This window comes from Stegostoma tigrinum, chromosome 1 (genome assembly GCF_030684315.1).
Source record: "Stegostoma tigrinum isolate sSteTig4 chromosome 1, sSteTig4.hap1, whole genome shotgun sequence".
Lineage (NCBI taxonomy): Eukaryota > Metazoa > Chordata > Chondrichthyes > Orectolobiformes > Stegostomatidae > Stegostoma > Stegostoma tigrinum.
Window position 1 is genome coordinate 106,167,673 of NC_081354.1, and position 14,140 is coordinate 106,181,812.

The following is a 14,140-nucleotide window of genomic DNA, read 5'->3' on the forward strand; positions in this document are numbered from 1 at the left end:
GTAACTGCAATATACTAACGTGGTGTATTAAAATTCTGGATTATTACATGTACACCTTGTTTACATTACTTGTACTTTTAAATTTATTTTAACATTCATTGGGATGGTGCCAATTTACTATCACCTATTTTACACAAATGAACAAATCAAATGATCTCCCAGGAGGTCAAGAGCAAGTGTAGTCTTCAAAGAAAGATCATCAAAGAGTATGGATTAATTGGGTCAGAACATGCAGACATAATTCTGTTTCTGTCATATTTATAAAGGGTGGATTTCTTTATTGTTTCTAGTACCTTTCCCAAGCTGCAACATTGTATGAAATGTTTTATGTGAGAAAACTTGGGTGAAGCCTTATCTGACTAACGTCAATGCTTAAACAACTTTCTTCAAATGTTTTCATATTCCTGCAGATTGCCCTTGATCTGCCCATGGAATTTCCATTCAGCTCATTTCATAGAATCATTAGAATCCCTACAGTATATAAAGAGGCCATTTGGCCCATCAAATCTGCACCAACCTTCCGAAGAGCATCCCACCCAGACCCACCCTCCCACTCTATCCCTGTAATCTTGCATTTACCATGGCCAGTCCATCTAACCTGCAGAACCTGGGTTATGGTAGAAAACTGGAGCACCTGCTGGAATACAGACACATAACACTGTTAGAATGTGACAAAACAGGAAAATGCAAGATGTATAACTCCGACTGTATTAATTATTTGGAACATCTTCAGACCATAAGACAAAGGAGTAGAACTAGACAATTCAGGGTCTAGGCCCGAAACGTCAGCCTTTGTGCTCCTGAGATGCTGCTGGGCCTGCTGTGTTCATCCAGCCTCACATTTTATTATCTTTAATTCAGCCCGTTGAGTCTGCTTTGTATTTCAATGACATTGTAGCTGACCAGATCATTCTCAACTCCACTTTACTGCCTTTTCCCCATAGCACTTGATTCACTTACTGATTAAATATCTATCTATATCTGCCTTGAAAATACTTAATGACCCAGCCTCGATAGCCCTCTGCAGTCAATGATTCAACAGATTTACTACCGTCTCAGAGAAGAAACTCCTCCTCGTCTTTTTTAAATGTGTGACCCCTTAGTCGGAGATTATGTCCTCTGGTCCTCAACTCTCCTACATGGGGCAACAGCCTTTCTGCATCAACCCTGCAAAGTCCTAAGAATTTTGTCTGTTTCAATAAGGTCACCTTTCATTCCTCTTAAGTTTTGATGAGTACAGGCCGTACCTCTTCACCATCTCCTCAGAATAAAATCCCTCCAGACCTGGTATCAGTCTAATGAACCTTCTCTGGACTGCCTCCAAAACCAGTTAATATTTCCTTAGATAAGAAGCCTCAAAACATCACAGCATTGCAGGTGTGTTCAAACCAGCGCCTTGTAATTTAGCAAAACTTTCCTGCTTTTATATTCCATTCCTTTTGAAATAAAGGCCAACATTCCATTTGCCTTCCCTATTACCCTCCAAACTTGAATTCTAGCTCTTTGTAAATTGATGGACGAGGATTCCAAATCAATCTATTCCATAGCTTTCTGCCGCTGGAGCTGAAATCTGCAAGTAATAAGAGCACATAAATAAGAATAGAGCAATAATTATAGGTGACTTTAATCTTCATGTTGATTGGGTTACTCAAATTGAAAAGAGTGGCTATGACAGAAAATTCATAGAGTGCATTAGGGATAGTTTCCTAGAGAAATATGTCATGGGACCAACCAGAGATCAGATTACTTTGGGTAATGTGTAATGAGCCAGGTTTAGTGAAGGATCTGAGTAAAAGGTCTTTTAGGAAATATTGATCATAACATTGAATATGCAGTTTGAGAGTGCAAAACGTGGGTCTGAAACAACTGTGTTTAACTTAAATGAGGTAAATTTAGAATGAAGTAAAGATAAAGTTAGCTAAAATGAACTGAGCAAATGGAATGACAGTAAGCAAACAGTGGCAGATGTTTAATGGGGATAATTCATGACTCTCAACAAGAACACATGCCAATAAAAATGAAAGATTCTAAGAGAGTGATAATCCAACTATGACTAATGAAGGAAGTTAAGGAGAGTGTTAAGCTGAAAGAAAAAGGCATATTAAGAGGTCAAAATCAGTGATCACCCTGAAAACTGGGATGAATCCAGAATCGAGCACAGGATAACTAAAAATATAATAAAGAGAAAATAAACTGAGGGCAGACCAGCAAGGATTATAAAAATTGATAATAGGAGCTTCTTTAAATGTATGAAAAGGAAGAGGGAGTTCAAAGTGAACATCAGTCCTTTAGAAAATGAATCTGGGAAATGGTTTTGGGGAACAAGGAAATGGCAGAGAAGTTGATGCTGATTAACCTAACATCTACTGTTGGAAAAGTATTGGAATCAATTATTAAGGAAATAATAGCTGCACATTTGGAAAATCAAACCTAACCAAGCAGGGTCAGCATGGCTTCATGAAACGGAAATCGTGACTGACTAATTTGTTTAATGAGGAAATCTCACCCAGAGTGGATAGTGGGGAACCAGTTTTTTCCCTCTTGGATTAACCTATCTGTGCAGACTCATGTCATACTCATCACAAGCCGTCTCACCTATTTTTGTGCCATTTGCAAAGTTGGCATTAGTACTTTCACTTTCCTCATCTAAGTAGTTAACTTATTCGCAAATAATTTGATCTCCAATACTGATCCCTGTGGCACATCACTCAGTACAGGTTGCCATCCTGAAAATGTTGCTTTTTTCCCAACTCACTCTCTTCTGTTAATTAGCCAAACCTCTACCCATGCTAATATACTACCTCCTGCACCGTGGGATTTTATCTCATTAATTCAACTTCCTTATCAAGTACCAGCTGAAAATTCAAACATATTACATCCACTGCTTTCCCATTATATAACATGTTACCTCCTAGTAATTTTTTTCCAGACATGATTTCATATTCATGCAGCCATGTTGACTCTGCTTGATAATATTATGTATTTCTAAATACTGTGCTATTACACCCTTTACCATAGACTCTTAATATTACCAAATAACAGATGTTAAGCTAGCAGGCTTATTACCTGCTTTTTGTTCCTTCCTTGTTTACATAAAGGTTTATCTTGTCAGTTTTCCAATCCTTTGGGACTTTTCCAAAATCTAACATCTTAGTCTTACTGTTGTAGAGATCTAGAGGTGTTTTCTCTCTAAGTAGTCTTTTCTGAGTTCTGGGCAGTGCTGAAAAGGTTCATTGCCCATTCCTATAAAACCGAATAGGCGATTGCAAGAGGAGGGTAAAGAGTCAATCACATCGTGAGGTGAGAGTCATACAGAGGAAGACGAGGGAAGGATGGTAGCTTACCTTCCCCAAACAGAAAATAACAATGAGGGCGTTGGCAGTCCCCCTCAGGCACAAATGAACCCACCATCCTTGTCTGTGAAGCCCTTCACTCCTGTACCTGTCAAACTGACATGCACATCCATGTTATGTCGGTACTTTGTTGGAACCAGGAAGGTTGGCAAATGGTAAATCGTAACAGGAACAATTTATTGATCTTGCTGACACCTCCACAGTTAGTATTAGGTTGGATCCAAATTCAGTCCCTGTGGGTCACCTGACCAGCTCTTTAAAAGGAGCGGCACCCCCAACTACATAACATCTTTCCACTCTTCCCAGACTCCTTGTTCCCTGACCCTTACATTCCGCCTTTCTCATTTTGACTGAACAGTCGAATTAGGTTAAAGAATAGATCAATAAAGATGCAGTGGCCAAAATTATAAAGTAATGTTTTTGAATACACAGAATTGATGGTCTTTTTTTTAATCACTGCCCTCATTAATACATTTCCTATTTGCTTTATTTATACTCTTGATTTATTTAGGGACAGAAGATGGCCTAGTGGTATTATTGCTGGACTGCTAATCCAGAGACTTAGACAATGTTCTGGGGACCCAAGTTGGAATGCCACCTTAGCAGACGGTGGAATTTGAATTCAATTAATATCTGGAATTAAGAAACTAATGATGACCGTGAATCCATTCCGATTGCCAGAAAAACCCGTCTGGCTCACTAATGCCGTTTGGGGAAGGAAACTGCCATCCTTACATGGTCTAGCCTACATGTGACTCCAGATCCACAGCAATGTGGTTGACTCTGAACTGCCCTCTGGGCAATCAGACAGGTCAATAAATTCTGCCTGGCCAGCAACGCCCTCATCCCCTGATTAAAAGAAAAGAAAACCGTGCCCAAATTTGATTCCTTGCTCCCACTCCCCCCACCCTCTATTCCAGTATTAAAACCCTCTACACCACTGTAGTGATGTAGCTCACCAGAATACTTGTTCCAGGACAAATAAAACCAGTCCAAAGACATAGGCAGCATGACGGCTTAGTGAAAACCAAGTGACTGTTGGTTCTGAGGAAGGATCACTGGACCCGAAACATTAACTCTGTTTTCTCCTCCACAGATTTTGCCAGACCTGCTGAGCTTTTCCAGCACTTTTTTTTGTTCATGACGGCTTCACAGTGCCAGGGATCTGGGTTTGATTCTGGGTGACTGTCTGTATGGGGTTTACATGTTCTCCCCATATCTGTGTGGTTTTCCTCTCACAGACCAAAGGTGTGCGATTTGATAAATACAGGGTTGCAGGGATTGGCTAGGATGTTCTTTGGGGGGGTTGATGCAGACTCGATGTGTGAAATGGCTTCTTTCTGTACTGTAGGGATTCCATGATCCCACTTTCCTCAGTGCTGATGCCCGTGCCTGACTAATTGAAACCCATTTCACCCACACAAGTCTTTCAGACATGCTTTCATCTCCCTAATTTTATTTTTCAAGTTATTTACCAACAGTTGCTGTATTGAGCAGGAAAGTGTTGCCGACCAGGGCAGATCTGTTCAGTGGTGGTCTTAGTAAGCAAATGGTTTCAGTTGTAGTGTGTTTATACCTCTGTCTTGGTGTATTCTGAAAGGGTAAGTAGCCATTTCTCCAAGGTTGATTTGCAGGATGGATTGAAGAGCTGGAACATCCTGGAGTGATGAAGGTGACATGGCAACAGTCAGGAATGCAGGAATACACATTGTGTTCGCAACAATGTTCTCCGTAAGCCATTCATGCTCATCATTGTGCTGCCACCGTTCCCAGTTTTGTCTTCCAGTTTCAAAAGCTGCTGGCATGTACAGACCTCCCGAAGTCTCTAGAACAAAATTGTTGGTTCACAGACCAATTGGATGTTGAAGGAACAGAAGCCCTTCCTTTAATGAATCTGACTGTTCCTCACTTAGAGCCTTGATGGCGATATTAGTGCAGTCCATGACATACTGCACTGAAGTTGAGGAACCTAATGTGGGAGGTGAAGCCACTGTTCCTTCAGCTTTCAGGATCCCTTTTCTGAAATTGTGTGCACTGTTGAGTTCTTGGAAACAGAGCGTAAGCAACCCGCAAAATCATGGAATGCAGTGGCTTACAAGACATCACCAAAGTCTGCCCTGATCCTTGGAAAAAGTTAAAGATTCAAGGCTAATGTGCCTTTGATAGCTACTGGTAGGGCATGATGATCAGTGTTGTCAAGTGAGAGGTCTGCTAAGACAAGAGCATAAATTTCTATGATCATCTGCCCAAACAGCTGCCATTTTCAACAGAATCTGCTGGTTCTCTGAATATTTTCTCCAGTTACCTCAGTTTCTGATGGTGCGGCCTATAATGAGGCTGCAACCTCTGCTGCCTTCCTGCCCCTCAGTCCTCCTGATGCCCGTGGTTCTGCCTCTTCAAGAGCAAACTATATGGTAAATGGAAATCTGGGAGTTCAGGCCCATTGTACCCTGAAGGTGGCAACGCAGGTTGATAGAGTGGTCAAGAAGGCATATGGCATGCTTTCCTTCATCGGACGGGCTATTGAGTACAAGAGTTGGCAGGTCATGTTGCAGTTGTATAGGACTTTGGTTCGACCACATTTAGAATACTGCGTACAGTTCTGGTCACCACATTACCAAAAGGAAGTGGATGCTTTGGAGAGGGTGCAGAGGAGGTTCACCAGGATGTTACCTGGTATGGAGGATACTAAATATGAAGAGAGTTTGAGTAGATTAGCATTAGTTACATTAGAAAGACGGAGGTTGAGGGGGGACCTGATTGAGGTCTACAAAATCATGAGAGGTATAGATAGGATGGATAGCTAGAAGCTTTTTCCCAGAGTGGGGAACTCAATTACTAGGGGTCACGATTTCAAGGTGAGAGGGGAAAAGTTTAGGGGAGATACGAGTGGAAAGTTCTTTACGCAGAGGGTGGTGGGTGCCTGGAACCCTTTGTCAGCCGAGGTGGTAGGGGCAGGCATGATGACATCATTTAAGACCTATCTAGACAGATACATGAATGGGCAGGGAGCAGAGGGATACAGATCCTTGGAAAACAGGCGACAGATTTAGATAGAGGATCTGGATCAGCACAGGCTTGGAGGGCTGAAGGGCCCGTTCCTGTGCTGTAATTTTCTTTGTTCGTGTTCTTTGTTGTTCTGCTGAGAACGTTACTGTACATTGCCTGTGTTGTGCTCCCACCACTAGTTGCTGCTGTTCTAGTATTTAGGTATTTGGAATCCTGAAACCTTCTGACCCCCCATGTGATGCCTGGACAATAAGGCCATTCCACTCAAGTGGACACAGATTACTTCCTGCAAACTCATCCCTTCCAGCGAACTGGCATATCAACGGCTTATTGCAGCTGTAGCTTTGCTTATCGTTTGCCCCACCTAACTTCAGGACTGGCTGTGGCTGGCACTCCTCTGTGTTGCCTCCTCTGTGTAGCTGGTCTGCTCATAAATCAGTTTGCATTCCTTGTGCTCCAGCAAAATCTCAACTTATACTTTATGAGTTCTCCGTGAATTCTTTGGTTTTATTAATTGGACTCTGTTGCAGATCAAGTGGATTCCAGGGAACAGCCTCTCCTGTCCTGATGAAGTTCACTGACAGTAGAAACTTCTTTCACATTTTCCCAACTACATTCCCATCTGAGAATCCAGCCCACATTATTAATGCCATATATTTGTCTGGTTTTATCTCTAATGATAACCCACTTCATTTTTAATGTTTAAATTACCTCCTGCTTCTGTATACTTCAGGATAAAGCATTGTTAACTTTTAACTTTAACTCTGGGCAAACTTGAACTGCAGTTAAAACTGAAGCATGTTAATCAGTATTTTTCTTTTGCTAGTAATGTATTCTTCAAGAGAATGTGCAGGACTTGGTTTGCACAGTTATGACTTACGCTGAACACTTGCAGAATGTTCTGTGAATTAGGAACATGTTAAATGTATTTTCAATATGAAGTTTTTGAGAAGAGTTGTAGCTAGGGCCGTGGATGAGGTGGGTGTAGGCAAACCATCCCAGCAAACCGAGGCATATAAATAACAAGCGGGACAGAACACAAACGCTTCGCTGGAGGCACACTAACAATGTAACCTGACAGGGTGTCGAAATGTCTGCAATCAAACACACTAGTTTGGTGAGCAAGTCTACGACTACATACTTTCCATGTATTACTAACTTTAGAAACCATATGTGTTTAACTGAATAACCTCTAGGAAGGGATCTTAAACTAAGAATTGTAAAGACTGTTTTAGATTTAAACCTGTTTTTCTTGGGAATAGGATTGTGGTGGATTTTAGGAAATCATACTCCTGTTGCACAGTTCCAACGGGTAATGAATTCTGTAATGAATGCTGGAAAAGTAACATTTACTCCTAGCAGCTAATGCCCTATGCCCATGCCTGATGTCATAAAATTTATTCTTCAAAATAAATATGAATTAACTTTAAAACTTGAGTCAGTCATATTCTGATTTGTGAGAAAAATGTAGACTCAACCATCATTTGAGTAGCTTGCAGACATTTTGATGCACACATTTATACACATTATGGTGCATTAGCCACGCATTTACCCACTTACTCAGCCTTGTTCAAATCACATTGCCACCTGCTCAAGGCTCGCCCTATGACCCAGCTTTATATCATCTGCAAATTTTGAGATATTACATTCAGTTCCCTCATCTAAATCATTAACTTAAATTGTGAATAGCTGGGGTCCTAGTATGGATCCCTGCGGTATCCCACTAGTCATTCCCTGCTGTTCACCAAAAGACCCATTCATTCCTACTCTTTGTCAACCAGTTTTCTAGACCTTTCAAAGCACTAACCCAATGCACTTTAATTTTACACATTAATCTCTTATGTAGGATTTTGTCAAAAGCCTTATGAATGTTCTAATAAACCACATTCACTGGCTCCCACTGATCCACTCTACTAGTTACATTATCAAAGAATTTCAGTGGATTGGTCAAGCATAATTTCCCTCTTGTAAATCCATGCTGTCTGTGTCTGATTCTACCACTGTTTTCTAAGTGTCTGCTATGAAGACTTGATAATGGATTCCAGACTTGACTCACACGTCTATAATTCCCTGTTTCCTACCACCTCACTTGCCAAAAATTGGGATTATATTAACTACTCTCCAATCCAAAGGAACTGTTTCAGAGTCTATAGAATCTTGAAAGATGACCACAAATGCATCCACTATTTCTAGAGCCACTTCCTTAAGTACCTGGGATATAGATTATTAGGTCCTAGGGGTTTATCAACCTTTAATCCCATCAGTTTCTCCAACACTATTTCTGTACTGGTATGGATTAACTCCAAGATAATAAAATGTGAGGCTGGATGAACACAGCAGGCCAAGCAGCATCTCAGGAGCACAAAAGTTGACGTTTCGGGCCTAGACCCTTCATCAGAGAGGGCCGAAACGTCAGCTTTTGTGCTCCTGAGATGCTGCTTGGCCTGCTGTGTTCATCCAGCCTCACATTTTATTATCTTGGATTCTCCAGCATCTGCAGTTCCCATTATCTCTGGATTAACTCCAGTTCATCACTGTCACTAGACCATGTTTCCCATTATTTCCGGTACGTTATGTGTGCCCTCCTTTGTGAAGCCAGAAGCAAAGTCTGAATTTAGTTCATTAATCATTACTTGATGAGTCAGATCAGTCAATCGAAAGACAAATTCAAGTGTTTGAATTGGACTAGACCCCAGTGGATTAGGTGGATGTGCTGGTGATTGTTGGATAGCTGGGAGAGGGTTTGCAAGCAATAGAATTCTTGTCCCCATTAAACCTGGGTGCCCCCAACAAATTCCTCTATTTCTGACTGTAAGGGACCTATCTTAGTTTTAACCAATCGTTTTCTCTTTACGCACCTATAAAAATGTTTACAGTCAGATTCTGTGTTCCCCGCAAGCTTACTCTCATACTCTGTTTTCTCTTAATCAATCCCTTTGTCCTCCGTTACTGACTTCTAAACTGTTCCAAAGCCCATTTTTTCTTAAAAACTGAAAGAACTGTGGATGCTGTAAATCAGGAACAAAATCAAAGTTGCTGGAAAAACTCAGCAGGTTTGGCAGCATCTGTGAAGAAAAAAGTCAGAGTTAACGTTTCAGGTCTGGTGACCCTCAAAGGGTCCCTCACCGGACCTGAAATGTTAATTCTGATTTTTTCTTTACAGGTTCTGCCAGACCTGCTGAGCTTTTCCAGCAACTTTGTTTTCATTCCCATTTTTTCTTGTCAATTTGTATTTCTGACTTGCCTCGTTAGGAACGGTTTGGCCACTATTCTCTTTGTGCTCCTGCACAAGACACAAGTACCAACTTTTTTAATTCGCCCATTCACTCTTTGAATGTTTGCCATTGCCTTTGCGTTGCCATTCATTTCAAGAACATTTCCTGACCCATCATAGCTCGCTCAGGCCTCATACTATTTGTAGTTTCCCCGACTAAGATTCAGGACCTAGTTTCAGAATCAAATACCCCACTCTTCATCTTGAGGAAGAATTTTATCTTATTATAATGTTGGTATATGAACCAGGACAGTAGTCCACAGAAGTAATGCTGAGAACCGATGATGCATGATCTGAACTCCCATTTACAAGGCTAATCAACAAACTTCAAAAGCCACTTAGATCAGTTTGGGGTGGGAAATGGTATGCAGGAAAATGCAAGAACAAAACCTTGTGAGTGAAAGAAATAAGCCATGAAGAAAGTTCAGAGAAAAGAAATGTTGATGGTGTGTTAGTACCATAAATTGAATTGGTGGCTACTTGGTGAGTCAGATCAGTCAATCGAAAGACAAATTCAAGTGTTTGAATTGGACTAGACTCCATTGGATTAGCTGGATGTGCTGGTGATTGTTGGATAGCTGGGAGAGGGTTTGCAAGCAATAGAATTCTTGTCCCCATTAAACCTGGGTGCCCCCAACATTTGATGGGTGGTCTGGCAGGAGGAAATTCCCCGGTCAGCAATGCCCTCATTCCTAACTTGGTGTACGTTGAGCAGCTGGGCTCTACACTCAGGGTGACTGGCCCTAACTCTCCCACTGTAGTTTGTTCCTGAGGTTTCGGTGTTGATTAATAATAATATAATATAACAGGTTGATAATATAATATTCAACCTGTGCTGTACCAATAAATGAAGTCCTTTTCTGTGTCTTTGAAACCAACCTTTCTTGGCTGGTGATGCTGGCCACTCATTGAGCAGCTGCCAGAACTTAATTTCCTGCCACCTCACCTGTCTGGTTGTTTGGTAGGCTTGGTGACTGAGAGATGAAAGCAAAAAAAGTGCTGGAAATATCCAGCAAGTCAGACAGCAACTGTGAAGGGAAACTGTCTATGGGCAGAATCTTAATGATGGACATTCACATCCAACAATTACTAACCATTCAGGATCATAATTGTCACCTGTCTGATCCACTTGCGGGATGCTTAAGAATCACAGGTTTGCATTGTGAGTGCACCAACAACTGGCGTTGAAAGACTGCTGCGAGGTCACTTTGTTCAATTTTACAAGCAGCCAGCTCCTGGTTTGACCAAGTTGTACCTTGGGGCTGCTTGCTTGTTCTCTTCATGTTCGCTGCTTCGCACCTACCTGCACCTTGCAGCATCCGTGATGTGCATGATAGTGAGAGCATTAGTAGAGGCAAGAGGATGCGAAAAGTGGTGACTGTGTCTGTGTGGGTTTTCTCTGGTTGCTCCAGTTTCCTCCCACAGTCCAAAGATGTGCAGGTTAGGTGGATTCTTCATGTTAAAATGCCTGTACTGTTCAGGGAGGCGCAGATGAGGTGGGTTATAGGGGAATGGGTCTGGTTGGGATGCTTTGAGGTTCGGTGTGGACTTGTTAGGCCAAAGGGCCTGTTTCTACACTGTAGGGGTTCTATGATTCTATGATACAATGCTTTTCCTTGTATTTTGTAACAAAATACACATGACAATTAATAAATCAAATCAAATTGAGCCATGATGTTAGTGCATTGGGAGCTTCAGCCAGGGGCAAAGGTTATTAGTACTGTTGGACTGACATGCTCTTTAGTTGGGATCTGTTCAGTGGAAGAGGGATGTCTTGCTGTATGTAACACTGAGATGTCAGTCTAACATACACAGCAATGTCCCAGCTGCCTGCGCAGCAATCACACTGTAAGTTTAGTCAAACAAATTATCATGTTGGAAAGTGAGTGGGATCTCACTCTCAGTCTTGACAAGGGGCTACTACTGTCAGTCAGTCATAGGCATGTCTGCACACAGTCCTGAGATTTGGTCACGGTCATTCATCTGCCGGGGGTTATCATAGTCAGGAGACGGTTTAACTGCAGTCTGGGGAATGGAGAACAATCAATATCATAAGCCAATCACAAGCAAACAGGGGAATTGTGTATTGTCAGTTGAGGAGATGCAAACATTGAAGTCAGGGTCTGTTCAGTGATGCCTCAGGGATCTATCTCAGCTTCCTCCAGAACTCCCCAGGATCTCAGATGCCAGTCTTCAACCAATTTGATTCATTTCACATGATATCAACAAACAACTGGGGGCATTGGATACTGCAAAGGCTATCGGCCACATTCGGGCAATAGTACTGAAGACTTATGCACCAGAACATACTACTCCCCTAGCCCAGCTGTTCCAGTACAGTTACAGCACTGGCATCTATGCAACAATTTAGAAAATTGCCCAGGTATGTCCTATACACAAAAAGCAGGACAAATCCAACCTGGCCACTTACTGCCCCAAGTCAATCATCTGTAAGGTGATGGAAGGAAATATCAACAGTATTGTCAAGCAGCATCTGCTCAGCAATAACCTATTTTCTGACACCCAGTTTGGGTTCCAGCAGGGTCTGTTACAACTTTGGTACAAGCATGGACGAAAGAGTTGAACTCCAGAGGTGAGGTGACAGTTACTGCCCTTGACATCAAAGCCACATTTGACCAAGTGCTGCATCGAGGAGCCCTAGCAGAATGAGGCAGTGCGAATTGGGAAAACTCTTCACTGTTTGGAGTCATACCTGGCACTAAAGAAGATGGTTGTGGTTGTTGGAGGTCATTCATCTCAGCGTAGGTCATCTCTCTAGGAGTTCCTCAGGGTAGTGTCCTAGGTCCAACCATTTTCAGCTGCTTCATGAAGACCTTCCTTCCATTATAAGTTTGGAACTAGGGCTTTTAGGTGGTTGCTGCACAACGTTCAGCACCATTCACAACTCCTGAAATACTGTGGTAGTCCATATCGAAATACAGCAAGAACTGAACGGTATCCAGGCTTGGGCTGATTCGAGGCAAGAAACACTTGTTCCTGACATTTGTTTGGCAATGATCATCTCCAAAGGAAATAATCAATGTGCTGCCGTTGGACATTCAATGGTATTACCATCACTGAATCCCCAACTATCAACATTCTGGAAGTTAACTGACGAGAAACTCAATTGGACTAGCCCAAAGTTCTTGGGTTAGAATAGCAGGTCAGAGGTTAGGAATACTTTGGCGAGTAACTCAGCTCCTGACTCCCCAAAGCCCATCTACTATCTCGAAGGCACAAATGAAGAGTGTGATGGAAGATTCCCCACTTGCCTGGATGTGAGCAGCTCTAAGAAGCTTGACACCATCCAGGACAAAGCGGCCTGTGGGATTGGCACCATATCCACCATCGGCATTTAGTGGCAGCAATGTGTACCATTTATAGGATGCACTGCAGCAACTCACAAAGGATTCATAGACTCTATGACCATTCAATTTAAAAAGACAAGGGTATTCAAGTAACACTTTCAACATAGGCTTGAAGATACTGTTCAGTGACTTGATGATCCAGCAACTTTGACCACTCATCTTTTAGGATGCATGCACATTTAAAGTCTTGTAGTTTTAGTGGAATGAATTGTCGTACAGTTCATAAATGTGTGCGTATGTTGTAGAATATCATAGATTTGCTTCTTGCTGAGTTGCTGTTAGCAGCAACCAGAAGTGTAAATGCGGCAGAGATAATGGGAACTGCAGATGCTGGAGAATCCAAGATAACAAAGTGTGGAGCTGGATGAACACAGCAGGCCAAGCAGCATCTCAGGAGCACAAAAGCTGACGTTTCAGGCCTACACCCTTCATCAGAGAGGGGGATGGGGAGAGGGTTCTGGAATAAATAGGGAGAGAGGGGGAGGCGGACCGAAGATGGAGAGAAAAGAAGATAGGTGGAGAGGAGAGTATAGGCAGGGAGATAGGGAGGGGATAGGTCAGTCCAGGGAGGACGGACAGGTCAAGGAGGTGGGATGAGGTTAGTAGGTAGGAAATGGAGGTGTGGCTTGAGGTGAGAGGAAGGGATGGATGAGAGGAAGAACAGGTTAGGGAGGCAGAGACAGGCTGGACTGGTTTTGGGATGCAGTGGGGGGAGGGGATGAGCTGGGCTGGTTGTGTGATGCAGTGGGGGGAGGGGACGAACTGGGCTGGTTTTGGGATGCGGTGGGGGAAGGGGAGATTTTGAAGCTGGTGAAGTCCACATTGATACCATTGGGCTGCAGGGTTCCCAAGTGGAATATGAGTTGCTGTTCCTGCAACCTTCGGGTGGCATCATTGTGGCACTGCAGGAGGCCCATGATGGACATGTCATCTAAAGAATGGGAGGGGGAGTTAAAATGGTTCGCAGCTGGGAGGTGCAGTTGTTTATTGCGAACCGAGCGGAGGTGTTCTGCAAAGCGGTCACCAAGCTTCCGCCTGGTTTCCCCAATTAGAGGAAGCCACACCGGGTACAATGGATACAGTATACCACATTCCCTCTGCTTAATGTGGAAAGTCATCTTGGGGCCTGGGATGGG

At 42.7% G+C, this 14,140-nt stretch overlaps 1 protein-coding gene across 5 annotated transcripts in view; it reads left to right on the forward strand.

Annotated features, from left to right (window-relative positions):
- The window catches only part of LOC125457863 (PGAP2-interacting protein-like), a 123,328-nt gene that overhangs the window by 9,904 nt on the left and 99,284 nt on the right, over positions 1 to 14,140 (forward strand). For 2 of the 5 annotated variants that reach the window (XM_048542590.2, XM_048542581.2), the window contains exon 1: positions 7,216 to 7,479. The exons of the other annotated variants lie outside the window; for them this stretch is intronic. Coding sequence is in view for 1 of the 2 variants with exons in the window: in XM_048542581.2 (XP_048398538.1) it covers positions 7,453 to 7,479 (27 nt within the window). In the remaining variant the exon portion in view is untranslated. Of the gene's footprint in view, positions 1 to 7,215; positions 7,480 to 14,140 lie in introns of those variants that run through there. 5 annotated transcript variants of the gene reach the window in all.